Source organism: Monodelphis domestica, chromosome 8 (genome assembly GCF_027887165.1).
Source record: "Monodelphis domestica isolate mMonDom1 chromosome 8, mMonDom1.pri, whole genome shotgun sequence".
NCBI lineage: Eukaryota > Metazoa > Chordata > Mammalia > Didelphimorphia > Didelphidae > Monodelphis > Monodelphis domestica.
This window is the reverse complement of record NC_077234.1, coordinates 213,958,765-213,980,530: the sequence shown is the minus strand read 5'-3', so window position 1 is coordinate 213,980,530 and position 21,766 is coordinate 213,958,765. Positions and strand designations below refer to the sequence as shown.

General features: G+C 36.7%; 1 protein-coding gene across 2 annotated transcripts in view; it reads left to right on the top strand.

The window, feature by feature from the left end:
• P2RY8 (P2Y receptor family member 8) overlaps positions 1-13,295 on the top strand; it is a 75,475-nt gene extending 62,180 nt beyond the window's left edge. For both annotated transcript variants that reach the window (XM_007501009.3, XM_016424813.2), the window contains one exon: positions 8,237-13,295. In XM_007501009.3, the coding sequence (XP_007501071.2) occupies positions 8,299-9,375 (1,077 nt within the window). In that variant the 5' untranslated portion in view covers positions 8,237-8,298 and the 3' untranslated portion in view covers positions 9,376-13,295. The remainder of the gene's footprint in view (positions 1-8,236) is intronic.
• Positions 13,296-21,766: the final 8,471 nt, after the last annotated feature.

Genomic DNA, 21,766 nt, shown 5'->3' with positions numbered 1-21,766 from the left:
AATAAATTTTTGTCATTCATTCAAGGTCACAAATCCCCTGAAATCTACCTACGAACCTTTGGAGGAATCGTGGACCTTATGTAAAGAAACTTCAACTTGGATAAATATTACCCTAATCTTTAAAGGCAAGGAGAGGCTACTACTCTTAGGCAGATTAAATAAAATACCCCTTGTCTTGACTAATTACTGCCTGAATTACTTGAGAGATAAATCATTTGGGGGATTTTCAGAAAAAGGAGAACAGAATATTGTTTTGGAATTGATAGTTAAAAGAGACAGATATAGTTTTTTTCTTTAAGATTGGTATGAAGGTTTTAAACTAGGATAATTTAAAAATACTTTCTTAATAATTCTAAAAGAGGAAAGAGGAGCAAATAACCCTTTATGCTAGACCTTCATTGGTGCTTGGATTCCTCATCTGTAAAATAAGAAGTATCAAGCAAATGATCTTAAACTCTCTTCCAACTTTAAATCTATTTCTATGACAATAAATAATAGTGTATGAAGTGCCTGATAAGCCCAAAGACTCATTAAAAATATACTTTTTTAACCCTTACCTTCCATCTTAGAATCAATATTCTGTATTACAGGTACCAAGGCAGAAGAGTAGTAAGGAGTAGGCAGTCAGAGTTAAGTAATTTACTTTGAGTCATACAGATACAAGTGGCTGAGTTTGGATTTGAATACAGAACCTTCTGTCTCTATGTCTAGTTCTCAATCTACTGAGCCAACTAACTCTCCCAAAAGTATATTTTCTTTACTGAATATGGTATCTATTCTGGAAAATCTGGGAGGAATAATTGTGAAACCTATAAGAAATAAGATGAGCAAAGGAAAGTATAGGTAAGGGAATTATGAGTAAATATAAATGTAATCTACTTCTTTCACATAGCTCATATGAACTTAATTGAGAGGTAATAGAACATGGTAGACTGAGCACTGGCCTTGGAATCAAGAATACTTGAATTCAAGACCTGTTCTGACACATTTTAGTCATGTGACCATGGAAAAATTACTTAATCACTCAGTTTCACATAGTCTCTAAAAATGTGTGTTATTGTTTTATGATCTTCATTGGTGGAAGGAATTTTCAACTTGTAGAGTTTTCCATTGATGAAATCAAGGGTCCAGACTTCTCCCCTCTGATAAAATTAATTTAACTCTTAATATCAACTAAACTAAACTATACTATACTAAACTAAATTATAATATAAAATTTTAATAATATAAAAACTATAATAAAAACTAAAATATAAATGAAAATCTGGCAAGTTTTGGGCTCAGGACTAATCTAGGGAAGAGAAACTCATCCTTCTCCTGGGAAACCAGGAGGCAACTACCCTGCTGTTGGAAGAGGAAGGATAACCTAGGACAAATCTGCCACCACCACTACCATTAGGGAAGGGCTAAGTAGAGGAAGAAAGATCTTCTGGGATATCTATGACCACTTTCACTTTGAGCCCAATGATGATATTAGTATCCATTCAATTTCCTGCCCTAGGATAAACTCCTGTAGTCCTTTCTCAGTTATAGTTCTGTAGATAACTCTTGCAACATTAGTACAATCAAGGATCCAAAACTAGAGAGCAAAATTATGAAAAATATTGGCCAGTCATATCAACTATCAAAAGAATATCTTACAAAACATCCAAAGTTAGTCATTTTCATTAAGTAATATAGTCATTTTACAAATGTTACTATCATCAGTGTCATGCACCAATTCAAAATATGTCCATGTTTTGCTTGATTGCACATAACTGTTAACAGGGATTTTGGTTTTCTTTTTTTTTCAGGGTAGGGAGGAAAAATGATTGTTAATTAAAAAAATAAAAGCTACTATAAATATCTTCATGCTGTCAAAATGCACATTATGTCTATTACACACACACACACACACACACACACACACACACACACACACACACACGCTTTGAATTACATTTTGATTGAAGTTTGTTAGAACCCTAATGGTTGGACTCAGAGACTCTTCCCTGTGAAATTCTATGTCCCTGGAAATCAGCTAATTTAGTTTTCTTTACATTGTGAATGTTAATCTGGTTCAATTAGTGTTCTTATCTGCCTCTTCTGGGGGTCTTTCCATCATTCTTACATTTTGATCTAGAGAAAAAAACAAACTCATAAGCCTGTAGGTACAAGCCTATCTTTTCACCCCTTTGCTGAAGCTATGAATGCAGGGCAGCAAACCACAAATTCATCCTTTCTTTGCCCATTGGCCATGAGATTTCTGTGCTGTCTCTTTTGCATTTGCATTCTTGCATGAAAAGTCATGCCTTGCAAAACCAAACAACATACAGGTGTCTCTTAACACATACCACTGACTCAAAAGAAAGACTAAAAGAAGGTAAGACCTGACTTTTCTTTAGCTAAAAATGCTATGTGACCTGCAAAGAGCCCATATGTTGTTTAGTGGCTGGGAAAATATTTGGAGAAATCTCCTATAGGCCTTAAAAATGTCACCTTCTTCCTTAAATATGATATCCTATCTCCTGATTCTGTACCTTTACCCATGCTGTCCCTCATGACTAGCTCCCCTGAGCCTGGCATAAAGAAAGTGTTATATAAATATTACTATTATTATTATTATTATTGTCATCTATTCTTCTGCTATTGCCTATCAACCTCTATGGTTTATTTCTTACATTTCTATGCAAGAGTCCAGAGGTTTTAAGAGAGAAGAATATTAACTAAATGTTTTCCCTGTTCTTACTAAAAGCTTAAAAATATTTCAAGGTGTATAAAAAGTTAGTCACCTGCCGAATTTCTTACCAGTCAACTGTTACATGAAATGTAATTATGACTGTGTCAGGTGACAATCCAAGACAAAAGTGTCATATCCTTATGTTTGGACAAGTGGGAAAACAGGGTATGATGTTCTGGTGGTCAATTGTCTTTCCTACAGCTTGGAAAACTGGGGTTATAGACCTAGGTTTTGAGTTGTTGCAGTGATGGGCCATGGGGTAGTAAAGGAATACCTGATAGTGAATGCGTTTTTTTCCAAACAAAAACAAAAACTTGAATTTCTTATTCATACAACTTCAGGTCAGCCATTAAGCTAGAGAAATTATGGAACACTTAAGGGTACATTTGGAACTTTGTTCTCTTCTTAAGGTTGACCAGAAGACTGGGGACTATGATATGCAAAGATCAGTTGAAGTAATTAGGGATGTTTTCGCCTGGAGAAGAAAAGGGTAGGTGAGTGGCACAATGGATAGAGTGCCAAGCCCAGAGGCAGAAAGACTCATCTTCCTGAGTTCAAATCTGGTCTCAGATACTTACTAGCTGTGTGAGTCTGTGCAAGTCATTTAACCCTATTTCCCTCAGTATCATCATCTATAAAATGAACTGGAGAAGGAAATGGTAAACCCCCACATGTCCACAATCTTTGTCAAGAAAACCCCAAATGGGTCACAAAGAATTGGACATGACCAAAACAGAAGAGAATATTTAGGAGACATGATCGCTGTTACATGCAGTGGGGGAAACATTGGGTTTGGAGTCAGAAGACCTGACTCTGTCACTAATGACTTATGTGGCCTCAAGAGAATCACTCCAATTTTCTGGATCTCAGAATCCTCATCTATAAAATTAAAAAGGTTGGACTGAATGACCTTTGAAGTTTTTCCTAACTGTAATATCATATGAAACTGTTCAAAGGTCAATCATGCATATGAAGGCATATTCTCTTTGTCCCCCTAGTACAGTGGATGAAAGTCTGTAGAGAAACAGATTATTATATAAGGAAAAATTTCATAACAACTTTAACAACAAAAAAGTGGATGGGGAGGTATGGGGGGGGGTGGCAGCTAGAACTAGAACTAGAGTTGGGAAGTCCTGGGTCCAAGTCTGGCCTCAGACATATTTTGGCTTTGTGATCCTTGCCAAGTCCCTTAATCACTATTGTTTAGTACTTAGCCCTCTTCTGCCTTGGAACCAATAAACAGAATTTGTTCTAAAATAGAAGATAAGGGTTTAAAAAGGGGGAGTGGAGTGGGAAATGGGCTACTTTATGAGTTCCAGATCATTAGAAAGTTTCTAGTGGAGAGATGACCTCTTGGGTAAACTGTAGAAAACATTTTCATTGGTCAAGGTTGATACAGATGATTTCTGAAGTTCCTTTCCCCTCCAAGTCCCTCCAAGATTCTGTTGGGCATGTCACTTAGATAAATATGTTAGGAGGGTGGGGAAGAGTAGAAGGACACTGGGCAATTTGTTTGAGTATTCTTAATTCAAGGGATAAGCATGGCTGAATTTTATGTGGATTTTGGAAGAATCAAGTCAAGACAAATGAACACGAATTTACTGAAGTCAGTAAATGGATTGATCTGTGGAAAGAGATCTGATCTAGAAGCAGGATCACAAAGGGAAAGAGAGAAAGGGGGTAATAATAGCAACAAAAAACTATATTTTATATAAGGCTTTAGGGTCTGCAAAGCATTTTACAAAGCTTATCCTGTCTGATCCTCACAATACCCCTGTTTGGTAGGTTTAATTATGCTTCCCCATTTTACAGATGAGGGAACTAAAGCAAGAAGTTAAATGATTTGCCCAGGGCCATGCAGTCAGTAAGTGTCTGAGGATAATAAGTATATAGTAAAAGCTCTAGACTATTATCTTGGTGAAAGTAGCATTGGATGTGGAGTCAGAATAAAGTTAGGGTCAAACCTTGGCTGTAATAGTCAACAGCAATCTTGGGCTAAAGACTTCTCAGAACCTCAGTTTATTCTTCTGGCAAATGAAAGGGTAAGAATAACCTGAATTTAAGGTCCTTTCTACTTCTAAATATGACCTATTAACCAGTAGTGTGCTAGGGCCAGCTACGGCTAGGACCCTATTATTAAATTTTTAATGTGAACACTTGTACTTCAGAAACCAGTAAATGCTCCACAGCAGAGTTTATTATTTTGTTGATTGTCCAGACTTAAATGGTAGAGGAAAATTTAAGTGCGTCATGCAGGGGGCAGCTAGGTGGCTCAGTGGATTGAAAGCCAGGCTCAGAGACAAGCTTTTGAGTTTAAATCTAGACTCAGACACTTCCTAGCTGTTTGACTCTAGCTAAATCACTTAATCTCTATCACCTAGCCCTTACCACTCTTCTGCCTTGGAATCAATATCCAGTATTAATTCTAAGATGGAAGGTAAGGGTTTAAAAAAATGTGTGCCAGCCATACATTTTCCCCCAGAGAGTAGGATGTCAAACACTTACCACCCTTACTTACAGTGTAAATCCTTGCTGATGCATGAGGTTTGTGCTCAAAACCAGCATTCAAATTGCAGTCTTGCACACTGTCCTCTTGTGTCTAGATTTTCCACTTCATTGGTCTGGTTTAATAGTCTGAACAAATTAATACAGACTTGGAGCCTGGGCTAAATAACTTACTTTGAATATCCTATCATTTCTGAGTTCTGTTTTTCCAACCCTGACTTATCTGCCCAGTGTTTTTGTGTATGTTTGGGTATATGTCTGTACTTTCAGCAGCTTATACATCATGGAATACATAAGAAAAGATAATTCTTAAATTCATTCTTAAATCCATTCTAAAATGGATCTGCATACTCTGAGTGTTCTCTCTCCTTCCTAAAGTATTGTTCAGTCATTTTCAGTTGTGTCCAACTCTTCATGACTCTTTTTTTGGGGGGGGGGCAGTCTTCTTGGCAAAGATAATGGAGTAGTTTGCCATTTCCTTTTCCAACTGAGTCAAACAGGGTTAAGTGACTTGTCCAGGGTCACACAGCTAGTAAGCATCTGAGGCCAGATTTAAACTCACAAAGCTCAGTCTTCCTGACTTCAGCTCCTATACTCTATTCACTGTGCCAACTACCTGCTCTTCCTGAAGTAACTTACTGTTAGGCAGCAAGATTAAACCTAATTCATTCATAAAGATTAATTTAGGCAATTTTCTAATTCTGGCTTTTAACTTTAAATGCAAGCTACATTGATGACTTCAATGAAGAAATATTTAATAAGTACCTAATATGTATGTGTGGCAGTGGTGATACAAAGACAAAAATTAAGTATTATCTGCTCTTATGGAATTTACATTCTTATCAGGGGAGATATCACATCCACATAAAATTACATTCAAAATAAATGCAAAGGGGAGACTTGGAGAGTGACTGTTGCTCAAAAATGGTTGCACTCTTTCCTGACTGGAAGGAGCGCTCTCTCCCTATCTCTGGATAGAAGTACCTCTATTCCTGGATTTTTCCCAACTGTGTGCTCTATCTGGATCCCTGTGATCATGTCAACAAACAGATGGATTTAAAGGGAGTGGTTTGAACTATAAAGCCAGTCTTTAGGGGCATTAGCCTGATGATACAGGTCCAACCAGTTTTGAAGGTCAGATTCTCTTTTTCCACTTTCTGTCTCCTGCTAAAGATTTTGAACTTAAGAAAGCTAGCATAGATTAGCACAGTCAGGAATAAAAGAAACCCTCCACCAGCCTGTGAGGCCTGACCTCAGCTCAAAAAGTGAGAGAGACTCAAACCCAATCTGTGGCAAAGTACAAGGAAATCTATTCCCTTTACCCTGATACCTTCCCAGTTTAAACTTATTATTAAATTCATCTATAATTAATAAAAACACAGTTAGATATCTTTGTAAGAGTGAGGGAACCCTTAAATGAGTAAGGGTTATTAAGGGAGAAGGTTCTCTGTAACCTCAAGTACTCAAATCTTGAGGTGCCTGTTCATGCCTTTCCCCCCTTTCACCTGTGGTTAATATCTGTAAGATGAATATTTTCTTACAAACTTCTGAAGAATAGGAAAGACCACAAATAAGAGATGAGAATTATGGGTTCTAGTTACAAATATTGTTGAGATTTTTGTGTTTTCTACAGGCAATTCTAATACAATTAAATTATCTCTTTGTGCTAACTCTCCTTTATACTCATCAATGTAAAAGGCCCACAGAGAGGAAGGGATGTATTCCTGGGTTTCTATGTCCTGGCTTTTCTTTACAGACCAGGTGAACTAGTGACTCTGAATTCTGGGAAGAAGAATTTCTTGGCTTCATGTTGATCAGGCCAGCCAGTATCTCATCTGTTTTGGTCCCAATCCAAATAGATTTTTTAAGAGTAATTTCTACTCCTCATCTGTATGAAACTTTTTAAACAGAAACTTTTTAAAAAAATAAGTAATGTTACTTTTTAAAAAGTTTAATCTACATTAACAACTTTTTCTTTTTTTTATTCTTTCTTTCTTTTTTTATTCAGTCCCTCCCTCTTCTCCCCACACTACAAAAGGCATTGTTTGGCAAAATATGTCTTTCCTGTCTTTGTTTCTCAGTTCATTCCCTGGAGATGAATATTCACAGGTTGTTCTTCAAATATTAAATCTGTACATAATATTCTCTTGGTTCTACTTTTTCACTCTTCACTTTCTCATGTAGTTCTTTCCAAGTTAAAACAATTAATCTGCTCATTATTTCTTATGGCACATGTGTGAAACTTTTGCTTCAACTAGATTGGCCTATTTGTGGAAGCCTTGTCTCCATTTTTTCTGTCTTCAATCTCAATGGATTCTCTACCTTCCTATATGGAACTCCCTGTCCTCCTCTGCTTTTGACTAAATCAAAAATTTTTTACTAAAATTTTATTTTATTTATATGTAATAAAATATATTTACATATGTGTTATATAAACATACATATATGCATATATATTTGTGTATATACATACATGTGTGTGGGTGTGTACATAAAATATTTATATATTATATGGTATATATTATATGTTTATTATATACACATTATTGTATATAATATTATGTATTATAAAAATTATCCACAAATACATTATAAGTATACATATATAAAATAGTCGTATAATTGCATGCATCATATTATACATATATATTTTGATATTTCAATATAATTGTTTTCCTTTTTAATCCTATATAGTTTATTATCCATATAAAAATATTGACAAAGATGACCCTAAATCAGTAACTAGGAAAACAATGGAACTAGATTTAGGGAGACCTGAGTTCCAACCTAGCCTCTATCTACCTCAGTAAAATAAGGATAATAATTAATAATAACATCTACTTCCTAGGGTTAGTATAAGGATAAAGTGAGATAATATTCATGAAGCTTTCTGCAAGCCTTAAAGTGCCACATAAATGCTAATAAAAATAAAAATAAATCAGTATTAAATCCAGTATTGATTCTTTGAGTATGTTCCTGATTACTTCTGATTTCTTTTTTTTTAATTTTCAGACTTTCAACTGACCTCAGGATATGATCCCTCTTTTGTGGAGAGATCTACAGTCTTGTGAATTATGAATAGCAACATATCCCAGCCAGATAACGAAACAATAATAATGCTTGGGAACCCAACCATTGGCGTGGCCCTCCCCATCGTGTACTCAGTGGTGGCTCTCATCAGCATTCCTGGGAATTTCTTTTCCCTCTGGATCCTTTGCTGCCACACCAAACCCAAATCACCTTCGGTCATCTTCATGATCAACCTGTGCATCACTGACCTCATGCTGGCTGTGGCCCTCCCTTTTCAGATCTTCTATCACCTGAACAGCAACAACTGGCCCTTTGGGAAGTTCCTCTGCAACCTGGTAACAGTGGTCTTCTACACCAACATGTACTCCTCCATCCTGACCATGACCTGCATCAGTGTCGAGCGGTTCCTGGGCGTCGTGTACCCCTTGACTTCCACCAGGTGGAGAAGGAAGAGATATGCGGTTCTGGCTTGCCTGGGCATATGGCTCCTTCTCTTACTTGCTTTGTCTCCCTTGGCCATCACAGACCTGACCTATGAAGTGAAAGCTCTGGGTATTGTCACCTGCTTTGACGTCCTCAAGTGGAATATGTTGCCCAGCCTTGCCATGTGGGCCATCTTCCTCTTCACCCTGTTCATTTTTCTCTTCTTTATACCCTTCATCGTGACCGTGGCCTGCTACATCGCCACCATCCTCAAGCTGATTCGAACTTCTGAAAGGTACGGGAATGGGCAGAAGAGCCGGTCCATCTGTCTTGCTGGCATCGTCCTCCTCGCTTTTGTCACCTGCTTTGCCCCTAACAATTTTGTGCTCCTCGTGCACATGATCAGCCGCCTCTACTTCCACAAGAGCTACTACCACATCTATAAACTCACCCTCTGCCTCAGCTGCCTCAACAACTGCTTGGATCCCTTCATCTACTACTTTGCTTCCAAAGAGTTTCATCAGAAATTAAAGAAGTTCCTGGGTAAAAATGCACTCTTCAGTGATAGCTCAGAGGCCAGAAGGGAAAGTTTATTCTCTGCCAGGACGCTTTCGGCCAGATCAATGTCAAGTGGGCAGGTGGAAGGGTCAGCTGGAGGCAGCCGGGCCTGCTTGAAAAGACAGGAAAGTTTATTTTAACAGTGAGCAAGAAGGGCAAAAAAAGTTGATGCCTGTGGGAGGTGAGTGTGAAGGAATTAAACTAAAAAGCCCATCTCTTTCAGGTCTGAAAAAAGCTTGGCAGTAGGACTCGGTTCTTGAGGGGGTGGCTAAAATTTGAGCCAAAGAAAGGATGCCCGTTACATCAGGCACAGAATACCCTATGGACTTTAGAAAGATGGATTCCTGAAAAGAAAAAGAAGAAAAGCAAAGCAGTATGAAATAACCAGTCTAGTTCTCTGAGTAAGAAGTCGGAGACTGAAGGCTTTTGAACCCAGAAAGGGAGGGAAGAATTTTTTTCTTCCTTCCAGGCAGCTATTCACAGACTCAGCTACTCTCCTGCCTCTAGTCTCCACTAGAGATTCTCCCAGCAATACTGTGCTTATAATAAGCCTTTTGACTATGTTCATAGCCAGATGTATTCTCTCCTCCTGCCCCTGGCCTGGGCATGAGGGGGTTGGACTGGATGACCTCTGAAATCCCTTCCAGCTCTAAGGCTATTATCATAAGAACTATGTGCTCAAATAGCCGGTTTCAATTGGGTCACTATGGCATAGGGAATATGGAAAAATGGGCATTTTTGTGAGTGGTAAGGGCATTCGTCAGGCCCAGTCACCCTTAAAGACCAAGCTACCACACAAGCAATCTTGTGTTCTAGTCACGAGCAATCAAGTGTTCACCAACAGCTGACAAGATGACCCACAAGACCAGATTAAGTGTGTTGTGGTCCATTTCAGCAGCCATGGGAGGACTTGGTCTGAAAGTTCCTTCTTTTGCATTTGATACATCTCTGAGAAAACAAGAGAAAAATGAATGCTGAATAGGATCTCCAAGTATATACAGTCAGAGGCATCGTTTTGTGTTGAATCAGCCTCCATTAATGGATCTGACAATTCTCAGCCTCATATACCCAATGGTAAAATCAGCCCACTTGTGTGCTACCAGGCCCTTTATTGTGGTTTGAGTTTCCTGACCTCTGTCTTTCTATACTCAAATCTTCCTCTTTCTGAAAGGTGCCAAACTGTGACACTTAAAATAATAACACAGAAATGAACTAAGCTGACCTCACTGAAAGTTAGTGCGGTTGGACTGGACAATGAAAAAGGGGGGAAAAGAAGGATAGCTAACAGGTAAGTGAACCAAAGGAAGATTCCACTCTCTGCTTGCAGAAGCCCTAGAGTTAGGATTATATTAAGTGCAAGACCCAGCTCTACCAAAATGGTAGTACAAAGTAAGAGGCATAAAAAGGAAGAAAAAAATGGCAGAGAAGGGAAAAGATTCAACCCATGATTTCACCTGTATATAGAACTCTTAATAAATTCACAAACCTCCTAATCCAGGAATTTTTCCATGGCAGGCCAAAGAACAGGATAAATGAGAACAGAGCAGGGCATTTCTGATTAACCATCATGGAACAGCTGAAGGAAATGGACCTAAATTGGGATTAGAGAAATATAATCCTTGGAGGCAAAGGACACCGAACTGATACTCAGAAATACCTGGGTTCTAGTCTCAGATACACCACTGACATACACTATAACCCTGGAGAAGTCACAGGGCAGGCCTGGATTATTATTTTACTCCATGATAAGCCAGCTGTGGAAGTACTGCTTATTTGTCCAGAATTGACTGTCACGGAATCTATACCTTGTTTTAAGTCATTTGTCTGAAAGGGAACCCTGTCCTCCAAAAGAGTTTCCTCATCTTAAAATGAAAAGATTATCCTAGAAGCTCTCTGAGGCTGCTATGCTTTATGACCACAACTGTGGTCCTTCTTCTTTACAGGCAATACTTTGGCTGAAGTCTGTGGACTTTTATAAGGATTAGTTATCATATAAGTCACAAATAAATTGAGATGGGCCAATGTTTGAGTGTCAATTTATGTTGCTTGAAAAATGTCTGGGATTGTGGGTGCAGGAGAATGTTCTGTTGCTATTGACTTTACACCAATTTAGAACATGGAAAAATCTTATAGTATTGGATGAGGGTTGGGAGATGGATATCAGGACAACTGAGTCTGTGTCCCAGGGAGCTGATATCAAAGGAGCAGGTGATGCTGACGCTGCTTATTCTGAATTAAGACCAGCCTCCCTTCCTTAGTGACAGGGCCACCACCTTCCAAGAGCAGCATCTCTCTCATGCTCCTCTGGTGATTCCTTTTGCCATTACTGCATTGGGACTGACCAAGAAGAATTGCCATCTGTCACATTGCCAAGACTGAAGATTTAACATCTATGGGTTGACCAAGATTGGCAAGGCAACCTGGGTCAGGAACAATGAACTTGCCCCTGATGCTGGATTTCCCAGTGTATACCTCTGAAAATGAGGCAAGAGCAAAACACGATATTAGTTTGGATAGAATTTTACCAAGTGTTCAAGCCAAAGAAGCCTTCGCCTAGTTTTCAAGTCACACTAGAAAAATAGCATGGCCCTGTGGCAAACCCTATAAATAAACAGCATGCTAGGCATGTGTATGTTCTTGGGAAAGGGGGGAAGGGGGCAAGGGGAAGCATACTCACCCAATCAACAAAAAATTGTGTAAAATAGATGTCACCTGTTCTGCAACACAAAATACAATTGGAAAAACCTTGATATGGCCAAACCTGTTGTGGTGTGACTTTGGTGCCAGAATAAAAGCCTTTCCATTTTGCATCCTGTTCCTTTATTTTAAATGCTAATGTTGTCTATATGTTATTATCTATAGCAGACATTCTTTCTATTTGCTTTGGGTGTTTATGCCCAAGGCCTACCATTGGAAACAAAAGGAAAAGTTTAACCAACTTTAGAACCACAGAGAAAAAGGAGAAGGGTCAAGAGGAGTGGAAAGATTAGGCATGTCTAGATGCACTCTCATGGTCAACCAACTGTGGAAGGTCCGCTTGTTTGGCCAGAATTGATTCTTGAAGAAGCTCTGCCTTGGGTCAAGTCATTTGGTTGAATGGAGCCCTATCCACCAAAAAAAAGTCCTAGAGTTCATTTATACTTAGGTGATTGGGAAATGCAGGAGTTCAGTTTGGTCCACTTTCAACAAGGTACAGTAGATATACCACCCCAATGTAAAAGATAGAAAGATCCATCTATATAGATATATTTATATCTAGATATCTATTGATATATAGATATCTGTATGGATATACAAATCTATATAGCTATAACATAAACCTTCAGTATGTATGTGTATGTATTCTATATACACACCTATTCCATATAGAGAGAATATGTATATTCTATATATCGCTTTAAAGAGGCTAGTGCAGAATCTACAGAAAAATTACTATGGCCTTTTCCCTTGATGTTGTAGAAAAAGAAATGGAAATGAAATGGGAAGTCCTGGGTTCCAGGCTGGACTCCATCCTCATGACTTTAGCTGATCATCACATCCTCATCCAGAAAATGGGAATAATAATGGTGGCTCTGCCTACCTCACAGGGTTATGAGGTATATAATTGAAAATCTGTTTCCCTAAAAAAAGAACTACATATCCCAAGAGCCCGCTGACTTCCTGTCATTACATACTTCCTGTAGACAGAGGATAAAGGGAGTGGGCATTGAGGCTCTTCCTCTTTTATTTTTGGCATGATGTAGAATCAGCAATGATGGTGGTGAGTGGGAATTTTGAAAATGGCTAACTAGCCACCGGCACATAGTTTTTATTTTGTATCCTCTTTATTCCTTGATTTCTAATGATATTTGGTAAACCTCAGTAAAATATAATATTTTTATTATTTGAGATCAAATTTTAAATTTTGCAGAGGACTGAATGAGATCTAATGCTTTCTAAAACAGGATGTTCTATACTAATTCAAATAAATATTCATTCATTTAACAGGCCTTTCATTTCATTAAGCCTCTACTTTAGTTGGCCCTTCTCAAAGAATCAGGACAAAATGACAAAAACCAAACAGTTTTTGTTCTCATAGAGCCTAGGCTCTTGTTTCACTGATTTTCTTTTCTTCAAATAATATCATATTTGTTTAAACATTAGAATTTAGAATTTTAAAAAACATTCTGTCAACAATATGCTTCATGGTGAAGTCAGAAAAACCTATGTCCACATAAAATATTCTGCCTTTTCTTTAATATCTTGCAACACTGTACCTATTCTGAACCTCAGCCTGTAAAAATCAGCTAACATGGCCATTTGTGTCGTAACACCATGGTAACACTGAAGACTGTGAAAGTTCTCATTTGTCAGTTAAACCAGAATTTCTATATAGGTATAAGTGTTTATGTGTATGTATGTGTACATATATTCTATGTATATATGCATATATTCTACACAGGTAAATAGTTAACTTCATAAGCTACAGATCTGCATTCCTAGACATCCAAAGGCTCTATGTTCATTGTAGGATTCATAGAAGTTCTTTATTTTTCACTTTGCAAGCCCTTATCCTATCCTCAAAATGTTCTCCCCTTGTATCTTCCCACAAAAAAAGCAATGCTGACAATTAGAAATTTACAGATTTACAAATATCATTTTATAAATATGAACTATTATCATAAATTTCACTATAAATATTATCTAGAGACAAATTTTTGCCTTTGCCCAAATCCTTTACTATCATGAGCTGGGCACTGAGTTGGTACATTATTAACTTGATCAATTACTCCGGAGAGGTGAGAATAAGTTAGTAGGTAGAGATGATGGTAAGGAGGAAGCAAGGAACATCATTAAATTAATAAGAAAAACGTTCAGACTTGGAGGAATCTATGAGAAAAACCACTATCCACATTCAGAGGGAAAACTGTAGGAGTAGAAACACAGATGAAAAACAACTGCTTGAATACATGGGTTGAAGGGATATGGTTGGGGATGTAGACTCTAAATGAACATCCTAGTGCAAACATCAACAACATGGAAATAGGTTCTGATCAAGGACACAAGTAATACCCAATGAAATTGCATGTTGGCTGCGGGAAGGGTGGGTGGAGGGGAGGGAGGGAAATAATGTGATTATTTGATAATTGACTAAATAAATTAATTCAAATGGAAAAAAAATAAAGTCTTGGGGATGGTTTTCTACAAAAAAAAAGAAAAGAAAAAATGTTCAGAAAAAGGTATACATAGGATAATTTTGTTACTATTTTATACAGTATTCAGATGGATTCTCTATCTCTTCAGTTCTAGTGTTCCTTCTGACAATGCAGACCACAACCCACTCAAGTTTGCCAGTTCTGTGCAATTCATATATTCCTCTGAAAAACTTCTCCATAGGTGGTATGCCCATTACAATTGTTTGCTTTCTCCTGACAAAGCTAGGGTATCCAGAGCAATTAAACCATCCACTTGTTACTCCTCACAATGGTTACTTTCTGATTCAATTTAATGTATTTTTTAAAACTATGTAATATGTACATGGTTTCATATGCAATCATATTTTTGTCCTTTGTATATTGGAATGTTAGTGTATTGTTGACTTTCATAATTAAAATGTTTTTAGAATATCACTAGAGAACAGTTTACTCAATTGCTACAGTAATCAATTGATGGAAACTCAGTAAGTAGTCTATATAAGTGTTAAAGATTTGTTCTGTGGACTTGAACAAATTATTTAACATTCCTGAGCTTTGTGTCTCCTCCATAATAAAGATATTATCCTATAACATCTCCAAGTTCTTTTCCCAGTTCCAAAACTACAATTTCAATCCCTTGTAATATCTTACTATCCGGGAAAGATTGTAGCCAAAGAAAAAACAGATTTTCTTTTTATTTTCAAGATATTTCCTGACATCTTTATTAGTCAATCTTCAAAGTAGTTGTTTAATATAATTAAAAATATATTATGTATTTGTAATATATATAATATGATCTATTACATATATTTAAAATATATTAAAATAAATATCATATATAATTAAACATATAATATTAACTAATATAAATAAACAATATAATTAAAATTATATTATTGGGGCTACTAGGTAGCTTAGTGGATTAAGAACCAGACCTAGAGACTAGAGGTCCTGTGTTCAAATTTGACCTCAGACATTTCCTAGCTGTGTGGCCCTGAGCAAGTCAAGTAATCCCCAGGCTAGCCTTTACTGCTCTTCTGCCTTAGAACCAATAGATTGTATTAATTCTAAGATGGAAGGTAAAAGTTTTTAATAAATGTATTATTCAATTTTCCAAAGAATACATGGAAGTGAGAGGAAATATGTGACTTTGGGGAAACTGAAATTAGATATTCAGTGGAATACCAAGGAAGAAAAGAAAGAAACAAGCATTTATTTATTTATTTATGCTTTGTGCCAGGCAACTTACAAATATCATCTCACTTGATCCTTACAACAGTCTTGGGAGAAAAATGCTATTATCCCTGTTTTATAGGTGAGGAAACTAAAACAAACAGAGGTTAAATTATTTCCCAGAATCACATAGCTAGTAAAAATGTCTTGAGGCTGGATTTAAACTTGGGTTTTCCTGATTTCAGATCCCATGCTCTGCTCTTTCCACCGAGCAACTTAGCTGCCAGAGCACTGAGTTTGGAGTCAGACAAATCAGGTTGGAATCCCAACTCTGCTTTTTTGCACCTGTATGATCTTGGGCAAGTCCTTTTTCAGGGTCTCAGTTCCCTTATGTGTAAAATGAGGGGGCTGTACTATATGATCTTCTAAGGTCATTTTCCTTTCTGAATCTATGATTAATTCTAAGATTCTACTGCTGCTAGGGGCTGCTAGGTGGCCCAATGGATAGAGTGCAAAGCCTGGAGTCAAAAAGACTCATCTTTTTGAGTTCGTTTCTCTCCTCAGAAGCTTACTATCTGTGTGACCATGGGCAAATCAATTAACTCTCTTTGTCCCAATTTCCTCATCTATAAAATGAACTGGAGAAGGAAATGGCAAACCACTCAAGTGTCTTTGCCAAGAAAACCTCAAATAGGGTCACGAAGAATTAGTTAAACATGACTGAAATGATTGAACAATAAAAAAACTTTTAAGTTCTTATTCTGCTATAACTATATTTCTCTTCCCCTCAAATTTTAACCATAGAAAATGAGATCTTATCCTCAAAATTTAACCTGAGAAAATGAGATCTTATACTCCATTATTCATGGATAGAAAAGAAACAATCATCTGGAGAATGGCCCAAAATGGCAGGTCCGGGTCAGTTTTGTGAGAACTGTTCTAAACCCTGTAGTATGGGAGAAAGGGTTCCATTACCTCATACACATAAGACATAACAGTATTTGGACTTGTGTATAGACTTAGAGACACCATATGATATGATTTACTTGAGATTTTTGCAACTGTTTGGCAGAACTATAATTAGTAATCACTTAACTTAGAGAAAAAAATAATAGAGGATAAGGCTACCAGCAAAAGTGCTTAAGACTATTCAACTGAGCTCATTCACCCTGAGATGAGGGGTAGCCTGTCACCCAGAGAATCTTTCCTGTGCCTTTGTATGAATTAAGGGATAAGATGAATCCAGGAGATTTGTGCCAAGGGAACCCTAAGGAATAGACTAGGTGAGGGGAAGAAATGGTAAAGTCCATAAGTCATGGGAATGATAGCCCCAGAAGCAACCTGCTACACACACACACACACCAGCCCTAATGATGGATTCTGCCCTTTGGACCTTCTGTATCTCAAAAATAATAAATAATAGCAACTTTTATTTATTTTATTTTTAAATTTTTTATTTTAAGTATTTTAAAATAAATTTTAAATATTTTAAAATTTTATTTGTTTATTTATAGTTACATGTATAAATTATATGTGAATATACAGTTTATTACATTATATATAAATATTTATTATATATTTATTTAAATATCATTTCTTTTAAGAAGAAATAAATGATTTCTTACGTTTGCTTTTGTCCTTTCATTAACAATTTGAGAGCTTGAACTCCAAAAGGTGTTACATTAAAAAGTATTAATTCCTGAAATTTGTCAAACCAATTGTTTATAATCTAATAAAAAATTGTTACTGTTGTTTTTAATTCTGAAACTAGACATGATTAGCTGGCATGGATGGTATTGCCAAAACTACTTGACTCCTGTCCCAGCTTCTTGCTATTTAATGGGAGCAGCCTGGTCCTGTGATGAATTTATTAACTAGTGAAGGCTGTAATGTACAATTTGGCCAGTAGATGGTGGTCAAACCACCTAATGAGCATATCTGGCTGTGGCTCTTCCCGGAGTCCCTGAAAAGATTTTTGAGGCTCTCAAGGTTCTAAAGAGTTCTAGACAAATGCTTTGGAATCTGTCCCCAAATTCCAAAAATAAATACATATGTAAATATATAATAAAATTTGATATGTAAGAGATTTCATATATAATAGAATTTCTTATATATTAGAGGTTTTCATATATATTAGAGAATTTCATATGTATTAGAGAATTTCACAGATGTATGAGAATTCCACATATCTATGAAATTCTCTAATTTTTGCTTTTCAAATCCTCCTCCTGAGGTTTTATTCTTTCCTCTTTTAGAATTCCTGTTCATAGAATTGAAAGTTACTCTTTTAATGGCCATCTGATTTGATTTATTGAAATAGCAGGAAAACACACAAACTGTAACGGACTTTCATTTGGCAAACTGCAGGAATCATGATAGCTTGGATTGATTACCTTTTCCCCACAACTTGCCTCCTTAGCAAATAAAAAGAAAGATGAAAAAGAAATCATGACAAGCTTTTAGAATTTGCAGAGATTTCCTCTCTGAGCCCTTGGAGGATGGAGGAAGAGGTCAACTGGACTCTATCTCACCAATGACTTTCTCATGGTACAATCTTGCCTCTTTACTTCCCATTTCCAACTCTACTTCAATGAGGCCTCTTCCTCCCTACTCTAGATTCACAAATTCCCATCTCTTGGAAGGAACAAGAAAGCTCTCTGGCTCTCCTTCCAGCCTCCTGGATAGGACATCCAAATTGGCATTCAGAAAGGCATCTGTTTCTATGGCCTAAAGTGTGCAACAGAATCAAGAGTGTCCTCCACCAGATTCTCAAGGTGTCATGCTTTGCATTGAAGGGAGGTGAGGAATACAATAAAGGCACAATAATGATATCTAATGTTACTATTCATCAAAGTATAACACAGGAAAATAAGACCTTATAAAATATTTCAAAATCCTCAAGAGGTCAAGATTCAATAACTTTATATCCTGGGGTATTTAGAAGATAAAAGTGCCAGAAAAACCCATGATCCTTTCTTAAGCAATGCTCTTTCCTCCTCCTTCTACCCCCTCCCCCAGAGAAAAACAACTACTAATATACTTTATCTTGAAGGCATTTAATTATGTAAGGGGAAGGGTATTGGTTATAAATTCAGTAACCTCCATATATGCTTAATAGCATATACAGATATTGTTTCTGTGATGCACTGACCAGATGCTTTGATCCCTCTGTTTCCTGTTTGTAAGTCTCCAGTTAGGGAGAGAGTCTGAGGCCTTTATCTCCCCAACTAGCCCACCACCACAGTTGTGCATGACCCTAACTATTGCTTCTTTTTGTATTGTGCCAATTCTTTCCTACTGTTAGATGAAGCAGAAGGAGACAAGCAAGCGAAAACTTTATAAGGTTCAAAAAATCAGAAAAACAATGGTCCAGTAAAAGTGCCAATGAGACCCTGAAAGAGCCACCCAGCAGCAAATTAAATTCAGTAGCCAAGATTCCATTTTTTGGAGCTCCTTTGTCCATCTGCTTAATTTCAATTTGGAAGTGGATTTGGTGGAATAAAAGTTTACAGAAACTACTCTAAATTTGAGACTATTCCCCCTAGGAAACAAGGTGGTATGGGAAGAAAATGGCCCTAGGTGTTGGGGAGAATGGTTTGTACAATTGTCCTATGTATGACCAGTAAATATCCCTTTGTAAAAGCTAATTAATGTTAAGTGTTTAATGAAAATAAATGTTAACCACTAGAAGTAATCAATGATATGAGAGATGCTGACTATAAGTAGTGATTTATAACAGGGGAAAATGCTCTGGAATGGAAGTTTGAGTTGGTGTCTCAGATACCCAAAAACTCCTTAAATCTGTCCTGAGAACTCAAAGGGGAACAGTAGTTAGCCTAGACTTCAAGGACCAAACAGTTAAAAATTGGGATAAAGATCTCCAGAATTTATGAAGGATACAATTATATGAGATAATCTAGTCCATTATTGATATACAAATATACTCAAATATATGGGGTGATTGTTTTTATTCACATGTCACATAGTCATAAAATATTACTAACTAGAATTCTAAAAAAGAAATTGTGCAGAGGATTTGACCCTATTTAACATTTTCCCAAGGATTTCTTTCTATTTCCACTCTGTTTTTGTTCACTCAACTCTGCATCTGCTGCTCTGCCTAGTTCCAATTTCATGATACAAAATACCACTGTGCCAAGTACACCCTGGTGTTCTTCCTCCCTTTAATGACTGTTTTTGTGTGCTAGTTTTGCCTTTATATGGTAAGCTCTTTGAGGGCAAGAACTGTCTATTTTCCTCCCAGTAATATTTTTTTTACATTTTCTCCCCAATTACAGGAAGAAGTAATTTTTACATTTGTTTTCTGACATTTTGGGATCTAAATTCCTCCCTCTCTTCTATCTCCCTTTCAGAGATATAATCTGTACGTATTTTCATACTCATCATATTATGAAAGAAGACATATATCACTTTTATAAGAAAAAACTGAAGGAAAGGAAATAAAGTGAAAAGTGGTTTGCTTTGATCTGCATATCAATTCCTTCTAAGGTGGTGAATAGTATTTTTCATCATGAATCCCTTGGAATTATCTTGGATCCTTGCATTGCTTATAATAAGTTCATTCATAGTTGATTGTGGTAGAATATTCTGCTACTATTTACAATTTTCTATCTAATTTTATTCTCAATTTTGCATCAGTTTGTATAAATCATTCCAAGTTTTTCTGAAATCATCCTATTTGTCATTTCTTATGACTGAAGAAGTCTGAATAAGGGAAGTAGGTAAGAGAATAAAATTGAAGTAGATAAAGCAGATTAATCCCTTCCTTCATTTTTTAGGAAACTGACCCAGTCCCCCCCCCCCAGGAGATCAAGCAGTTTATGCAGCCAGCAGGCTAGAATCTAATTAACCTAAAGCTGAGAATCTGGAAGGTCAGGAAACAAAGAAATATCAGAGGTCAGGATGGAATCCAAGGTAACTCTTAGCTAACTAGGGATAAGTGATTAGGTTCATGTGAAAGTAAACAAACTCTGAATTGACCTGAGTATTGTCCACTTATCACTGACAACACATACCTGTGTTTTGTGATAATGTTTGCTTGATTGTGAAATAAAAATCTGTATGTGAAAGGAAATAACTTTGTATCTTGTAACCTATATAAACTATCCTGTAATGTCAGTCTGATAACAGCTTCCACTAGCAAGTCTGTCCCAACTGGTAGATTCTTTATTCTTTATCAATAAATAATGATTCCAAGAATTGAATTTCTGGGTATCTGGATGCACTTTATGAAGTGCCCCACTTCATGACATAATAGTATCCCATTATGATGATGTACCAACTTGTTTGGCCATTCCTCGATTTCCAATTCATTGCTATCTCAAAAAGAACTGCTATAAATATTTTTGTACCAATAGGTCATTTTCCCCTTTCTTTGATCTCAAAACAGACCTACTAGGAGTTTTGCTGAGTCAAAGGGTATGCACCTTTGGTGTGAAGAGCTGTCTTTTTTACTAATTATATCCCTAGCACTTCTCATGGTGCCTAGCATGGCAAGTATTTAATAAATATTTATTGTATATGGGATTTTAGCTAATAATGAATATTTTATCCCTAGCCAGAATGGAGTTATTCATTTTCAGTTCAATAAGCATTTTTTAAAAACCCTTACTTTCTGTCTTAGAATTGGACACTTAGTGAAGTACTAAGTATCAGTTCCAAGACAGAAGAGCAGTAAGGATAAGGCAAAGGGTGTTGAGTGACTTGCCAAAGGCCATACAGCTAAGAAGTATCTGAGACCAGATTTGAAGCCAAGACCTTCCATCTCTAGACCTGGCTCTCATCATCAATTGAGCCACCTAACCAACACCTCAATAAGCATTTTAAGCACTTACTATGTGCTAGATACTGTGGGTAAAAAAAAAAGGAAGAAGAAGCCAGTCCCTGCCTTCCAACTATATTTATAAAGATGTAGAAATCTGTTTTTCTTACTCCTAAAAGTAATGTGTCTGTTTTGTTATAACTGCCTTATTGATGGAGTTGGGCAGTGGGTAGCAATGGGCAATGATAGACCCTCATTTTCTGAAATCTTGTATTTCTCACCAGCTTGTACTAGTTAAGCATGAATTGTAAAATCTGTAGTTTAGCATTAGTCAAGTATAAATTGCAGAATCTGTATTATTAATTAGTGAACCATTCTGCATTGTTAATCATCTATACTGGT